Below are 17075 nucleotides of genomic sequence, written 5' to 3'. Positions count from 1 at the left end.
CCCTACCAAACAAATGAGCACATTTTCATATGAAATGCAGGTACAGAGTGCTGGTCAATTCATAGCATGACTGTAATAGAGAGAGCATTTCTGACTGAATTCATCACTAACTTCATTAGAGACCACACGCATTCACTAAACAAAACCTGCTGTGTTATGTGTCTGTGTTGTGTGTGTGCTCAGCTCAAGTAATTCAGTAGATTGTCTCCCAACTTGCAGCTGTACCCCACCCTTCTTAATAGGCTCTGTGGTGTGTGTGTGTGTGTGTGTGTGTGTGTGGGGGGGGGGGGGGCGCTGCATCACTCTGGTAAAGGTTGTACTGTTGAAATGCATTTTCTGTTTCAACAAGTTGTCATGAAATTAAAATTATACCAGTCCATGCAAAGCCTTGGATCATCTTCTTATATCAGTACTGAAATTTCTAAAAACCTGTTTTCGCTTTGTCATTCGGGGGTATTGTGTGTGGATTGATGGCAAATTCTTTTAATTTAATCCATTTTAAATTGAGTCTTTCACACAACAAAATGTGGAAAAAGTGAAGGGGCCTGAATACTATCCGAAGGCACTGTCGATGGCTCTCTCTTCCGCTCCTCCTTCCTGCCATAGACAGTGGCTGCTGCTCTAACCCCGTAACTGACGTTCCTCTGTCAGCCAGTGCAACAGGTGTGTGCATGTGCCTGTCAATCACAAGGCCTAAGAAGAGTCACCTCTCACCTGTTTACTCTGTTCCCTGATCAGTCATGGGCTAATTGTCAAGGTGGGTCTGCTTTAATATCCGTGTGAATAATACACCTGTGATGATGATGATAACATTGCCATTGTCCTTTTTTTCCCCAACCAAGTTCTGCCATGACCAAACCAACCAGGGCGTGGTTATGGCAGAACTTGGTTTGCGGGGGGGGGAATAACGTGACTGAGAGTGCATGACACTGGCTGATTTCATACTAACATCTCAATCCACATGACTTTCTTCTGTCTGTGTTGGCTGTACACAAGCTTCTCTTTATGTCTCAGAGGCTGACCTGAACTCAGGTAGGGTTACACCAACACAGGTTTACCATGACACCAGTGTTGTGTTTCAAATAGAGCAGGGAGAGAGGGAGGGGGAGAAAGAGAGAGAGAGGGGAGGGGTTGAGGGAGACCAGTAGAAAAGCGAGGAGTGAGAGAGAGAGTGGAATGTGAATGAAACTGCCAAAATGTCCTCAGCCCCTATCTTGCACATGCTCAAACACACACACACACACACACACACACACACACACACACACACACACACACACACACACACACACACACACACACACACACACACACACACACACACACACACACTTTGTGTGTCTCTCTATAGGAGAATCTATCGATATAGTCAGCAATAATTAATCACACTCAGCCTCCACTCTCTCCCTACCAAACAAATGAGCACATTTGCATATGAAATGCAGGTACAGAGTGCTGGTCGATTCATAGCATGACTGTAATAGAGAGAGATTTCTGACTGAATTCATCACTAACTTCATTAGAGACCACACGCATTCACTAAACAAAACCTGCTGTGTTATGTGTCTGTGTTGTGAGTGTGCTCAGCTCAAGTAATTCAGTAGATTGTCTCCCAACTTGCAGCTGTACCCCACCCTTCTTAATAGGCTCTGTGGAACGTGTTTGAGCCAGTCAGAGAAAGAGAGAGTGTGTGTGTGTGTGTGTGTGTGTGTGTGTGTGTGTGTGTGTTTGTGCATAACATGTTGTCATAGTGTTTGTTTGTCAGTGTTTACTCTCCACTCTCTAGGGTGGACATAGGGAGTTTCCAGTAAGACTGGTTCTCCTAACATACTCTGTGTCTCCCTTTCGTTTCTCTCTCCCCCTCTCTGCTGCTCTCGTACTCTCTTTCATCACCGCCCCCTCTCTCAGACTACTAGATTCAGGTAAACCAAAGAGAGTAGGGTGAGGTGGATAAATGACTCATCCAAAATTTCCCGACAGCCACACCCGCACAGCCACACCCTCACCTGCATTTCAATTGAATCATAACCATGCCTGCTTGCTTCTTAAGTCTTAGGATACATATGCTTTTGGAACGCCAACCATCCAAAATGCATAGCTTTGATAAAGTTCAATTACCTTTCACATAGGTTGAAAGTGTTTTTTAGTGTGTACTTGGGCATCCCTATATTCAAACATACACACACTGAACACTTTATTAGGAACACCTGTACACCTTCTCATGGTGGAGGTGGTGTAATGGTGTGGGGAATGTTTTCTTGGCACACTTTGGGCCTGTTAATACCAATCAATCATTGCTTGAAAGCCACAGCCTATTTGAGTATTGTTGCTGACCATGTGCATTCCTTCATGACCACAATTTACCCATCTTCTAATGGCTACTTCCAGCATGATAATTCACCATGTCACAAAGCAAAAGTAGTCTCAAACTGGTTTCATGAACAATGAGTTCAGTTTTCTTCACTGGCCTTCCCAGTCACTGGATCTGAATCCAATAGAACACCTTTGTTCTAATCTACACAGTGTGTAATTGATTCCTATGCAAATCAGAGACCCTATAAAAACAAAGATATTAATTCCAAAATTACATGAACTATTATCCTTGCATTAAGATGGACTCAATTCAACTTATTGAGTGATTTGTTGATGACATTTTTGCATTTTAGCTCATTTTAAGAGTGTCATAGCAAAGGGTCTGAATACTTATGTACATGAGGTATTTCTGTATTTCAATTTTAATAATTTTACTAAAATGTTACCCTTTTAGCTTTGTCAATCTGGGGTATTGTGTGTGGATTGATGGCAAATTCTTTTAATTTAATCCATTTTAAACACAACAAAATGTGGAAAAAGTGAAGGGGTCTGAATACTTTCTGAAGGCACTGTATGCTGAAAAGGTCAAACTCCTCATGAGTATTGGTGAGCATTGTCTGAACAGTGTCTGCTAATCCAACTCTGTGGCTGCTTTACAGAGCAGGATGTTTTCAAAGTGAACTGTGCAATGTCATAGCAACAGAATTACAATGACAATCTGTGTGGACGTCCAGTACAATTGTCATAACATCAATTTCTCCCACTAGGTGGAGACAAAGAGCTCCTATTTCGCCCTCTTTCTGAGACAGCATTATGGCAGCATTACTCAACCCCTTCAAGGCTTGATGATTAAGATCTTATTCTGGTCACATGTCATGGTGACCAGGGTGTGGCAGACACGGGCGTGCAGGTGGGGCAGACACACCCAAGGGTAGAGAACCATCTGTGCAGCCTCCACCTATTCACTACTATTACTATCATGTAAGCCAGTCAATGATGATATACATTTGTGCATGGGTAAATACTGTATTTTCAAATTTGCCTAAAGGGTGCACTTATGAAGTTGAGTTACTATCTTGGCTGAGCTCTACTGGGTGCTGGGTCAAGTTTCATGATCCATTGGATAAAGTCTTTGAGTTTTTCTTTTCATTTCCCTTCCTGATGTAATGGGACACTGTGGGAGATTACCCGGGCCTCTGTTTACAAACTACGCTGAAGGGCGGAGGGGTGGAAGGGCGTGGAGTTGGGGAGGAGAGACCTGAGGCGAGGGAGGTGTCTGGGGGAGGGAGAGGAAGAAAGGGTGGGGGCAGACACTCCCTTCATAACAGTGCAGTGCTACATTCCAATCTCTGGGGCCCAGCCTATGAATCCTTGATCTGTGCTTGCAAATCTGTGTGTGTGTGTGTGTGTGTGTGTGTGTGTGTGTGTGTGTGTGTGTGTGTGTGCGTGCGTGCATGCGTGCACGTGTATGTGAGAGAGAGAGACAATGCCGACTCAGTTTCTGCAAATCCAAAGTGTTTCCAAACAACACTTCATTCCAGTCATTCCTGATCGTATATCATCGTATCATCACACCCCTTAAATCAAAAATAAGACACATACTTACACTATAAATACAGTGTTGTATTGCAAACAACAATCTTCTGGTTGTATATGTTCCAGATGCAATAGGAATAAGGCATTGAGCTCTCAATGTGTGTGTGTGTGTGTGTCATGTGTGTCAGACTATGAGGTGGGAGTGAGGTCATCATTCTGTTTTCTCACTCCCTCTCAGCTCCCCAGAGGCCCTTGACCCACCACACGCATGGACACACACACACACACACACACACACACACACACACACACACACACACACACACACACACACACACACACACACACACACACACACACACACACCACATAAGGAGGAGGAGATGGACATGCATTCCTGGAGTCTGGGTTATGAGGTCAAAAGTTTTCTTCTCTCTGAGGAAAAATGAAAGTCTTTACCGGAAACTGAATGTTCATAAGACATTACCCACACACCATTTACCAACAATCTGACACACACAATCATACACACACAGAATGAAAGTATGAAAAAGTCAAAATGATATTTATACTCTGCCTCAGTTACTGTAACTCTCACATAAAACATGTACTAGATTATATAGACTAGACTTAACTATGACTCAGGTATGAATCCAGCCAATATCAGCTTGATTAGGCCTACTCATGTCTGGAGATACAGCTGTTAATATGACTAATTATGGGAGTTTACTTCCCTCTCCCTTTCTTTGTACCTTGAGAAAGAAAAGTGGCCATAAATTAAAGTTGTTGCTCTCAAGTCTCAAACCATTCAATTTCCCAGGGTGCAAATGGATTAATGCAGATAGAGCTGGCTGTGGGTAGTACACCTGGAGAAAGAAAAACAAGATTGGACACAAAAGAGCCTCTGTTCAGTTTCCTGGGTTGTCCACAGTTCACCTGCTTCTCACCAATAAATAGCCTTTACAAGGACACAAAACAAACATCAGAATTACACATGAACAGTTTGATTATATTGTTACTTAGATCAACTCAGTCAGCATGATAACAAAATACACACGCGCGCGCGCGCGCACACACGCACGCACGCGCGCACACACACACACACACACACACACACACACACACACACACACACACACACACACACAAAGTGGGACTGGTTTTGCGTGGGTGGAGTCCAGAGATAGGACAGGAGGCGGGACAGTCCCAGTAAACCTTTGGGAGGTAAACGGCCAGTCCCTGGAGCCTTGGACTCTGTACCCGCGTAGGTCTCTCTCAACAATCTCACTGACACACCCTTGAAATGAATGTGTGAGCAAAATAATCACGAAGGCTTTAGAGCCGAAACCTTCACCCATCCCTGATATTCGCACCGCACCCAGAGGACTAAGCCCTTGCTTTCCAAGAAGGTTAATTCAGGTAGGGCGGTGATCCGTTGTGCTTCAGTAGGTCTGATCCAGCGCCATGGCCCCGGGCATCTTATTCTGCGTCAGCCTGCTCGTAGTGGTGAGTAATGAATGTTTAATTGTGTGTTTAAACCGCGAAGAATGAATTTGATTATGCCAGCAAGCAATTATGCCAGCATACCGTTATATTAGTAGATAATAGACGACTGATGTGTTTGTGTGTACCAACTTTACGGTCATTCAATTGCACCCGAAGAAAGGGAAAGTCAGCTGTGCTAGTTCCGAGGGAGTAAGTGGGAAGGCAGTTCTCCACGTCCACTATTCTTGGCGCTTTCAGAAGTTTCGAGAGCAGAGGAGAATGTAACACAGGAATGACAGCAAGTTGTTCTGAACCCAGTATGACTGTCACCCTCTCTTGTCTGTTTGACCCACAACCATAGGTCCAAACTAATTTGCCTGGCTGAGTATTCTGATGTTATTTTGTAACGAATGCGTGAAATTTACTGTCACTGTCGCTGCAAATGGAGTTAATGTTCAGCCCGTCACTACTAGTTATAAAAGATAGAGCCATTGGATAGAGCTCTGTACTGTAGCTGTTGCAAGCGTTGCAATATCTTGAAAGACTGAAAGGCAATTAAGACATCATTTATGTTCAATGGTGAACACAATGAATGACATGTGACCATTGTTTTTTGAAGAATCATTTATAAATGCCTCATGAATTTTGTGCAACTGTCTTATCCCATCAGCAATCCAAGATTCATTTATCTGTAACTGCATTGTTTGTAAAACATAATAATAATTGATAGCTTCAACATACAGTATGTTTAAAACTATCATTATATATATATATATATATATATATATATATATGATATAGTTTACAGTTTTGTCTTTGAATTTGGCAGTGGGAACAGTAGATTTCTCTTACCCCTCCATCAGCTTTATAGCAATCCCAGTGTTAAGGACTGTAGCTTGCTACATCATTTTGTATGTCTTTAACCCTCTACTACTACATAAGGGACTGACATACTGTAGGGGTCATTTAGATGTCAAACCAACAAAATGACTCATTGTCCCACACAGTCAAAGTGATGGTTAAAGTCATTCACTGTTACATTCATCATCAGAATGTTATTGGAAAAGTTGTCTGTCCATCAGGATGAGTGTCTTATTGATAAACTAAAGACAGCTTTAGACAGGAATAAACAAGCATCAGACTGGGTCAACATAATGTATCATCATTATCATGTCATACCACTACTCTTCATTAACATGACGAATAGAATAGAATGAAATGATAGACATAGACATGCATCTCTGCAAATACTCTTTGCATGCTGTGTGACTATACAGTCAGAGGCAAATGTTATATGCACATAACCCCATTGCAAAAGTGTATGCAGTGAGGGAGAAATTACACATTAAGAAGATTAGAGAGAAAAACCCATCGATCGATGGACAAAGACAGACACACTTATGAGCTAACCCAGTTGTCTTTTTTGTTTCCTAGCTCCTGTCTCAATCTGTTGAGTCGTGTGTTCCGCATTCCATCCAGGCCCAGGTACCTGTGGAGGTTAAACCAGACTATGTCATCGCTAAAGGTACAACACCTACAACAGTACATGTTGGAATAACTCTTTTATTCGTCAAAAACTACTTTCTGTCCTGTCTGTCTGTTTGCAGTACTGGCTTGTTTTGGTTACTGGCTAGTTTTAGGGTCTACTATCTGTTTTTGTCTATCTGTTGGTACTCCAGGAGGGTGTTATGTCTGCCTGTAGTGACTGTGTGTGTGTGTGTGTGTGTGTGTGTGTGTGTGTGTGTGTGTGTGTGTGTGTGTGTGTGTGTTTGTGTATGTGTATGTGTTGGCCAGTGCCTTTAACTCGCTGTCATATGGAGGGACTGCAGCTGATCTCCAGTGACCCTAACTTCCTCATGCTGACTGACGGGAGCATCGTTACGGTCCATGTCACCACGGTGAAGGCGGAGGGGAAGTTGTTTTGGGTGTGGGTGAGGGACCGCGGAGGGCACACCTGGACAATGGACGTCCGTCTTTCCCCAGAGCTAGAGCCAGAGCCATTTCAGGTGAGCAGTACATGGTGTTGAGAGAGAGAGAGAGAGAGAGAGAGAGAGAGAGAGAGAGAGAGAGAGAGAGAGAGAGAGAATGAATACTGTTGCAACATAGACTGTTGCAACATCCAAAATGGAGAATGGGGAGTATTGAGGTCACATTTATGATATGACACTGCTTGTATTTTACCCTTAACTGTGACATTGTCCTTAGCAGCATGTTCATGTGCCCAAGAGGGTGCCCTTCAAGGTGCCTGCACAGAAGGTCCCAGGAGCAGGGTTCCTCAGGCGCTCTAAACGGAGATGGAGCCCACTGCCGTTCAACATCATAGAGAATGAACTTCCTCCTTTCCCCAAAGATGTAGAGCTGGTGAGGCCATGAACATTCACCATTATCACACTTCTCACATCCTCTCCTGTCTCCTCATTATATCCTTTCTCACTCCTCTCATGTCCCTCTCTTCCCCCTCCTTCCTCTTAATCACCTTTCTTCCAATCTCTCCCTTTCTCTCCCAGTCCTCCATTTTCTTGTTCTAGCCTGTTTATTTAGGATATGACAATATATACTGTGTCTTAAAAGTCTCGAAACAACTAACTCTAACCCTACCCCTTTCTAGGTGGGGTCCGACTCTTCTGTCAATTTCACAGTGTATTATGTGATCAGTGGTCCAGGGGTGACCCAGCCTCCAGAGAACCTGTTCTCGGTGGACAGCAAAGGCATGGTGCGGGTACACTACGCTGTCGACCGAGAACAGTACCCCAAATTTGTGGTAAGTGTGACCAAGGCCATCAAGTAGCTTTTAAGATAGCAGGTAGATAATCATCCTGTCTGTCTTCTCTCTACACCTCATACTGTTACTGCGTGTGTGTCTGTGCGTGTGTGTGTGCGTGCGTGTGTGTGTGTGTCTGTGTGTGTGTGTGTATAGTTCACAGTCCAGGTGTTTGACAGCAAGTCAAGGAAGGAGACGGATCGCCCTCTGGACATCACTGTGTTGGTGGATGATCTTAACGACAACTCCCCTACGTTCTCAGGACCACTCCAGTTCTCTGTGACAGAGCAGTGTAATCCTGGTGAGAGCTCTTAGCGCTTGAGACCTCATACAGTTACTGCGTGTGTGTGTTTTTTTTGTTTGTGTACTGTGTATGAGAGAGAGAGAGAGAGAGAGTCTGTTTATAAACTGATATGCTGTATGTATATGTGTGTGTAAATGTGTAAGTGCGTGTTCTCTCTCTCACTCTCTCTCTCTCTCTCTCTCTCTCTCTCTCTCTCTCTCTCTCTCTCTCTCTCTAGGTACTGCGGTGGGGGTCGTGAGTGCCTCTGATCTAGACGAGGCTGACACCCCCCACACTAAGATCAGATACTCCCTGCTGACAGGCTCTCAGTTGTTCTCCATCCACCCCCACAGTGGGCTGATCACAGCCAAGACCAGCACCCTGGACAGAGAGGTGGGCTTCCCCAGTCACCCCCCCCCCTCCCCCAAAACACCCCCCCCTGATCCCCCAAATAGATAGATAGTTAGACTGAGATATCCACATATCATAGGAGTGGTTGGTTCATTAGCAGTCACTGTTGTTCTTACTGGATGGTACAGCAGCCAAAGAGACCAGACTTAAGTTGTTTTAGACGATCATCCTTCATTTCGGTTCATTTCTGTGTGTTTTTCAGATACAAGTCATACACACTGTTACCGTGGAGATCAGGGACATGGACGGAGCTAAGGGAGGCCTCTTCAACACAGCCACCGCTACCATAACACTGACTGACATCAACGACAACCCGCCGACTTTCCGAGAGACCACCGTAGGTCATCTCCTATTTTTTCACGGACATGCTGATAAGTCACACATCACATGAAAACCAGTCGCTAAAGAAAGATGTAGTACATTGACCACTTCACATTTGACCTGTTTAAGTTAAAGGGAACAAATATCGAGCCGCGCCTTATGTAAATACTAAACCAATTTTAACAGCTGAAACATTCAGGTAATCTACTCAGTTAACACCTGACAGTAATGTATAGAACTAAATGTAAATGTAAATACACAACGAGGGTATGGAAATACAGTATCATGACTTGGAATGAAACCAACCCTTCAGGGTGTATGTGTATGTACAGTTGAAGTCGGAAGTTTACATACACCGTAGCCAAATACATTTAAACTCAGTTTTTCACAATTCCTGATATTTAATCCTAGTAAACATTCCCTGTCTTAGGTCAGTTAGGATCACTACTTTATTTTAAGAATGTGAAATGTCAGAATAATAGTAGAGAGAATTATTTATTTCAGCTTTTATTTCTTTCATCACATTCCCAGTGGGTCAGAAGTTTACATTAACTTAGTTAGTATTTGGTAGCATTGCCTTTAAGTTGTTTAACTTGGGTCAAAAGTTTTGGATAGCCTTCCACAAGCTTCCCACAATAAGTTGGTGGAATTTTGGCCCGTTCCTCCTGACAGAACTTGTGTAACTGAGTCAGGTTTGTAGGCCTCCTTGCTTGCACACACTTTTTCAGTTCTGCCCACACATTTTCTATAGGATTGAGGTCAGGGCTTTGTGATGGCCACTCCAATGCCTTGACTTTGTTGTCCTTAAGCCATTTTACCACAACTTTGGAAGTATACTTCGGGTTATTGTCCATTTGGAAGACCCATTTGCGACCAAGCTTTAACTTCCTGGTTGATGTCTTGAGATGTTTCTTCAATATATCCACATAATTTGCCTTCCTCATGATGCCATCTAATTTTGTGAAGTGCACCAGTCCCTCCTGCAGCAAAGCACCCCCACAACATGATGCTGCCACCCCCATGCTTCACGGTTGGGATGGTGTTCTTCGGCTTGCAAGCCTCCCCCTTTTTCCTCCAAACATAACAATGGTCATTATGGCCAAACAGTTACATTTTTGTTATATCAGACCAGAGGACATTTCTCCAAAGAGTAAGATCTTTGACCCCATGTGCAGTAACAAACCGTAGTCTGGCTTTTTTATGGCGGTTTTGGAGCAGTGGCTTCTTCCTTGCTGAGTGGCCTTTCAGGTTATGTCGATATAGGACTTGTTTTACTGTGGATAAAGATACTTTTGTACCTGTTTCCTCCAGCATCTTCACAAGGTCCTTTGCTGTTGTTCTGGGATTGATTGACTTTTCGTGCCAAATTATCTTCATCTCTAAGAGACAGAATGCGTCTCCTTCCTGAGCGGTATGAGCGTGGTCCCATGGTGTTTATACTTGTATACTTGTTTGTACAAATGAACGTGGTACCTTCAGGCGTTTGGAAATTGCTCCCAAGGATGAACCAGACTTGTGGCTTTTTTTCTGAGGTCTTGGCTGATTTCTTTTGATTTTCCCATGATGTCAAACAAAGAGGCACTGAGTTTGAAAGTAGGCCTTAAAATACATCCACAGGTACACCTCCAATTGACTCAAATGATTCAAATGATTCAGTCAATTAGCCTATCAGAAGCTTCTAAAGCCATGATATCATTTGCTGGAATTTTCCAAGCTGATTAAAGGCACAGTAAACTTAGTGTATGTAAACTTCTGACCCACTGGAATTGTGATATAGTGAATTGTAAGTGAAATAATCTGTCTGTAAACAATTGTTGGAAAAATTACTTGTGTCATGCACAAAATAGCTGTCCTAACCGACTTGCCAAAACTATAGTTTGTTAACATGAAATCTGTGGAGTGGTTAAAAAATGAGTTTTAATGACTTCAACATAAGTGTATGTAAACTTCTGACTTCAACTGTATGAGGGACTCATGTGACTATTGTTTCTGTGTGACAGTACAAGGCCAAAATAAAGGAGAACCAAGCGGACGTGCTGGTTCTGCGGATTCCTGTGGACGATAAGGATGAAGAGAAGACTGCCAACTGGAACGCCAAGTTTGAGATCACAGAGGGTAATGAGAATGACAATTTCAGGATTGACACCGACCCTGAAACCAACGAGGGCCTGTTGTATGTAATCAAGGTGAGAGAGAGATGACACAAATAAAGGCACACACACACTGACACACCCAAACACACACCCAAACACACACCCACCCACACACACACACACACACACACACACACACACACACACACACACACACACACACACACACACACACACACACACACACACACACACACACACACACACACACACACACACAGAAAACCACAGAATGAGATTATGACACTTGCAGAGATACTGACACAGATTAATGGTGATAATGTGTGCATAGCTCATGGCTATAATTGCGAGGCAGCTCGCTGGAGGGCTGGGTGTGATATCTGTCTTGGCAGGCATTTGAGTGTGTGTGCATGCTTTGTGTGAGTGTGGTGCAGGAGTGATAAGAAGTGAGTGTGGTTATTATTAATAGCTGCTCACAGCATCTCTCTGCTCTCTGTTAGGTTGGTGTTAAATGTGTCAGAGGATGAAGACCTGCATTTTAACAAGAGCATTTGGCAGAGACAGTGGAGACAGTGGAAACTGGCATCTGGGCTAGACTGACTGAATCAGAAGGCTAGAGTTTTTCTTTCCTTGTCCTTATCCTCAACTTTCCTGCTTCTTTCTCCCACTCTAGCCCCTGGATTACGAGAGGGGAAAGGTAGTGAAGCTGATGGTGTCTGCCCAGAACGAGGCTCCTCTGGCAGGTGCAGCAGGGGCCTGGCTTTCCATCCCTGTGGAGCTAAGTGTAGGGGATGTGGACGAGGGGCCAGAGTTCACCCCACCCAACCTGGTCCTCCGGGTCAAAGAGAACATACCCAACGGAACCCTCATAGGCACATACACTGCCCTGGACCCTGAGACCAAGAGCAGCACGGGGATCAAGTATGTCCCATTGTCCTTACACACATACTGTAGACACCAGTAGAGTTTAGCAAGGGAGTGAAGTAGATACCTAGCCTAAAGCTGACTGCATTGAGCTGGCTATAGAGAGTCAATCTAATGGTGATATGGGAAAGAAGTAAAATATGCTCTGGTTTTATTCTGGTTTTGTTTTTGAAACCAGTTTCAAAACTAGTTTCAACAAATTCCCCCTGTGCTTTCTGTGTGTAGATATTATACAGTCACTGATCCTGGCTCCTGGATCGATGTGGGTGAGACTACGGGAGAGCTGAAGGTGGCCAACTCCATCGACCTGGAGTCTCCGCTTGTCTCCAACGGAATGTACCAAATCACCATCAAAGCTGTGGACCAGAGTGAGTGTGGTTCTCACTCAACTACAGTAAACAGACCTGGCCAGGCACCTGCACTGGAGACTATGTGCACAATGTAGGAATACTGTACTGAGAGTATGAGATCTCTCAGGTTATAAATAATTTAGCTTGGATGCTATCCTCATAATGCAGTACAAACTGTGTTAGCATGTTTGAAAAAAGACAACATATTTGTGTTCGTCAGACTGAATGCTTATTGCTCAACCCTCTTCTCACCCTTTTTGTCTTGTTATCTGGAGAACTGATAACATCAGTATTCTCTAAGCTGGGGTGTGGTGTGTTATCAGCTACAGTATAATCAGTGTGTGGCGGTTAATCTCCTTTGTACAGTATTGTGTACTGTGTGTCTGATAGGGTCATGCTAGAGCCTGTCCCCTAAATACAGCCCATAGCCAACATCTCTTCTGTCTCATATCTCTTATTCTTGCTAAAGCGACATAATGACAAAGAATGTGGAGGAGATAGGATATTCCATTTCTTTATTCTTCATTAAGTGAGAACTGTCTAGACCCCTAATGGAGATCTACTTAGCCTAAAACCTGTAACCACCACAGGATGTCAGGAGACATTCTTCTCAGTTGATTTGTCTTGAAAACCGACTCCTCTGAGAACCGCCTTTCAAGATTGACCTCACTGACTCTCTGTCTCCTAGGTGATAAGTCGGGAGTTGGCACGGTAACGCTGCTGATAGAGGACTTAAACGATAACATCCCGGTGATCCCAAAGGGACATCTGGTGCTGTGTGAAGAGGAGGGGCAGATGGGCTCTGTGACCATAGAAGCAATAGACCCTGACCTCTCACCTTACTCAAGCCCCTTCAACTTCCACCTCCCTGATGGGCATGATGGGAAATGGAGGCTGAAAAACATCAAAAGTGAGTAGAGTGGGTCAGGGCTAAACAGGTGGAGTTGCAAGGGCTGCACAAATCGTGCAGTTGTATGCAGCATGTCCCAATAACCAGTCAGCAAATATATTGTAAGTCCTTCAACTCTGCACCTCAAAATCAACTTTTGACACACTTTCTGTGATCCTTGACATACCCTTCATGTTCACTGATGTCAGAAATCATCCACTTTGACACTCCAATTTGCCTGACAGGAATTCCCTCATTGCTGCATATAGTTGTACATTTTCTTAATCAAATGATTCAATATAGTTTGAATATAGTTTGAATGAAGTAAACATGTTCCTTTTGTGATATCACCCCCAGCCCAGAGGGATCTGAACTATAGACTATTGTGAGTGGTGCTGAGAGAGGTCTGGTGATTGAAGTCTTTCCCTCACACACTCTTAATCTCAGCAGTGTCTCTCTTAAGCCCAGTGGTCCAAATGGCAGTATCAGCATGACTTGTGAGAGAGTCATGCCTCTGCTGCCTCTGAGGAGGAAATGTCAACCTAAATGTCAGGAAACATAGAGGAAATGTCACCCTCCATTTAGTGGCTGTTTTTAATACATCTGTGAATTAGTTCCCAATAACCACAGGCTGCCATGGACCCAGTACACACAGCGGTGACCACAGAGATACTGTAGGGGATAGACAGAGTGAAAGAAATACACACACACACACACACACACACACACACACACACACACACACACACACACACACACACACACACACACACACACAAAGGACCCACACACGGCAGAACACTCACATACACCACAGGACAAACATCCACACTGTGAGGGACACAGAGACACCACAGGACACATCCAGACAGAGAGAAACTCTGAACACTGAATGTTCCAAAGGTTATCTCCTCACGGTGCATCTCGGTCCCCTACATGACAGTAATCCCTCTGCCCTGACCCTTCCTCACTCTGATCTGATGCATTCGTCTCTCTCTCTCTCTCTCTCTCTCTCTCTCTCTCTCTCTCTCTCTCTCCTTCTCTCTCTCTCTGTAGATACGTCGGCTGTGTTGGAGCAGGTGGTGGACATGCCCCGTGGGGTGTATAGTGTGCCTGTCCATGTGACAGACCTGCAGGATAACGGGGACCTCCAGGTGGTGCATGTGCGAGTGTGTCGCTGCCTGGGGGGCGAGTGTGTGGCCCACAGGAGCTCTGTGACTCTGGGTGTGTGGGGCGTCCTGGCCATGCTGCTCGCCCTGGCACTGCTCCTATTGCTCTGTGAGTGGGACTGGCACGCACACGTAGATGCCACACACACACACACACACACACACACACACACACACACACACACACACACACATATGAACAGCATACACGTCAACCATCACATACCATTCTATCCCACTTCAGTGGCTATGTTGCAATACATTACAGAACACATACAGGACACAGCAGCCTACTACATCATTTTGTTGTTCAGAGTGATATTGCCAAATATAATGTTAAAGATAACTAACTCTTCTTCTCTCTCCTGTAGTCATATTATGTGTGTTTGCCTGCACCACCAAAGGGGAGAAGATCTACATTGATGACTCCAGTGGCGGCATGCTGCTCAAGTCTAACACAGAAGCACCAGGGGAGGAAGTGGTGAGGTCACTTTACTGCTGTGGTGTCACCTTCCTACATGGATCATTAATGAGTGTGTGTGAATGAAGGGTTCATTGTTCTCTCCCTCTCTGTGTTCAGAAATCTAGGGACCTGCTCATCGTCCCCTCTGCAGCCGTGAACACAGAGGATGCTCCTATGAAGGAGGCGGGGCTACTGGACAAACATGGCCCGGTGTCACCTGGAGGATCTGATTGGACTCAGACTATGATTGGTCAGCAGCAGATGAATCAGGAGAGCATATATCAGACTAACAGGCGGGACGTTCTAACCAGTCAGGGCCAGAGTAATTTCTACTCTTCTGGACAGTATGGGCAGTATGGGCAGCATGGGCAGCATGGGCAGCATGGGCAGTATGGGCAGTATGGGGGCGGTATGTACACCGACACAGCCTTCGTCAAACAATCTCAGCTCACTGCTCTGAACACCTGGAAGACCAATGGCCTCTATCTAGACAAGGTAAACCCAAGGAGAGGGAAACCGTTGCTGTTTTCTTGTTGTTTTTTTTTGTCAGGATAATAATGGATTATTGACCTACAGGACATGGCTGTGGTTCTGAGCTCTTTGTACATTTAGTTGTGCTGATCCCTGTATCCCTGTGTGTTATCCTCTGTCCTGCAGAAGCTGGTGTATTTTGGTGATGAGTCCCAGGAGCGCTATGCAGACGACATCCTCCGGGTGTACGGGTACGAGGGGGAAGGGTCACTGGCCGGTTCAATCGGTTGCTGCAGTGACTTGGGCGACCAGGACAATGTGGACTTCTTGGACTCGCTAGGGTCAAAGTTCAAAACACTGGCCAACATCTGCATGGACAAAGAGGAGGAGAACTAACTGATGAAATAAGAAACTACTGAATGTGAGACAGGAAATACAGTATGAGAAAACAGTGAGATCAGATCCATGGAAGATGAGTTCTAATGGAAAATGCATCCTGCAGCTGAGAACTCCAACTCCAAGGAGGAGTGAGGAAAGGCATCACCCAAAGCCTTACACATTGGGCTGGCTCGCGATGGAGCTCTGCATTCAGTATACCTAGCTTTGACACCAGGGGGCGTGTGTCGCTACAGTATGTTTTACAGTGATCACAACACACTGACCTGGCCATAGAGTGTGGGTAGAACATTGTTGCTCTTATCATCCCTAATTATACTATATGTGTTTGTGTGTAAGAGATAATGTCAGAGGAGTTACTCTTGATAAACACATACTCTTCACCTGGGATTGTCTCTGTGGAGGATAACATGATGCTTCGTAAATTATGCTAATTGCTGCTGTTTGTCAAGCACTCACAATCTTGTATTTTTTCCAATAAGAAACAAAGAAGGAAACACAAAAAAGGAGAGATTGTTTTGTACATTTGTGCTAGTAAATTTCAAGGCAGAGTTTTTTTCTACTGAACTGTATTCGCTTAGATGTGTTGTGTTGTCTGAAACCTAATGGTACTTTTTATGATTAAGAAGTGCTTAGTGAAGAGAGAAAATGGACAGAATATTTAAACAACATGATCACTCTCTCTCTATCCCTCTCTACATCAGACATCATTTCATTACAAATATTGTCTTTGGTGAATTAAGCAAATTGAAAGTAAACTGTACAAGATTTATCCTTTTTTAAGGAACTCCGGACAAAATTTGAAATGTTTTGTCGTCAACAATGCTAAAATGGCATCAGAACCATTTTGTCGATGTGAGTTTGTGTGTTGTCAATTTGTGCTAACATGTTTTACATGCACAAACTAAACACAATTCAGTTAGCTACAGAGAGGAGATGCAGGCAGTGACAGACACATTTTTCAGAGCTGAGAGGCAATGTGACTAATTCCCATTGGAGTGAAACTCACTGTCATTCTCTACTCTTAGACTATGTTTAAATATTAATGACCTAAACTAAAAATAACTGTCATTATGCAAATTCTGCCCTTGGTATATGGTTATAGTAGAGGGAAGAAGACATTTACAGCTATGTAATCAAAAACATAGAGAAACTGTAACTCTGTCATATAACATTATAATCACCTAGT

At 44.1% G+C, this 17075-nt stretch overlaps 1 protein-coding gene across 2 annotated transcripts; it reads left to right on the top strand.

Annotated features, from left to right (window-relative positions):
• Positions 1 to 5101: 5101 nt before the first annotated feature.
• LOC310806099 (desmocollin 2-like protein) lies at positions 5102 to 16663 on the top strand. Of its 2 annotated transcripts, none has more exons than XM_083672057.1 (16): positions 5102 to 5355; positions 6769 to 6859; positions 7129 to 7340; positions 7543 to 7695; positions 7943 to 8095; positions 8252 to 8396; positions 8617 to 8771; positions 8992 to 9126; positions 11111 to 11296; positions 11898 to 12145; positions 12374 to 12516; positions 13187 to 13408; positions 14444 to 14665; positions 14928 to 15037; positions 15137 to 15514; positions 15677 to 16663. In XM_083672057.1, exons 1-16 carry the CDS (start codon positions 5314 to 5316, stop codon positions 15884 to 15886), a joined length of 2805 nt encoding a protein of 934 aa, XP_083528183.1. In that variant the 5' UTR covers positions 5102 to 5313; the 3' UTR covers positions 15887 to 16663. The 2 variants fall into 2 exon arrangements, with proteins under 2 accessions (XP_083528183.1, XP_083528182.1); XM_083672056.1 differs by having other exon boundaries at positions 7540 to 7695.
• The last annotated feature ends 412 nt before the right edge of the window (positions 16664 to 17075 follow it).

Source organism: Argentina silus (genome assembly GCF_951799395.1).
Source record: "Argentina silus genome assembly, chromosome: 6".
NCBI lineage: Eukaryota > Metazoa > Chordata > Actinopteri > Argentiniformes > Argentinidae > Argentina > Argentina silus.
Note: the sequence above shows the minus strand (reverse complement) of the source record. Positions and strands in the feature narration are given on the sequence as shown.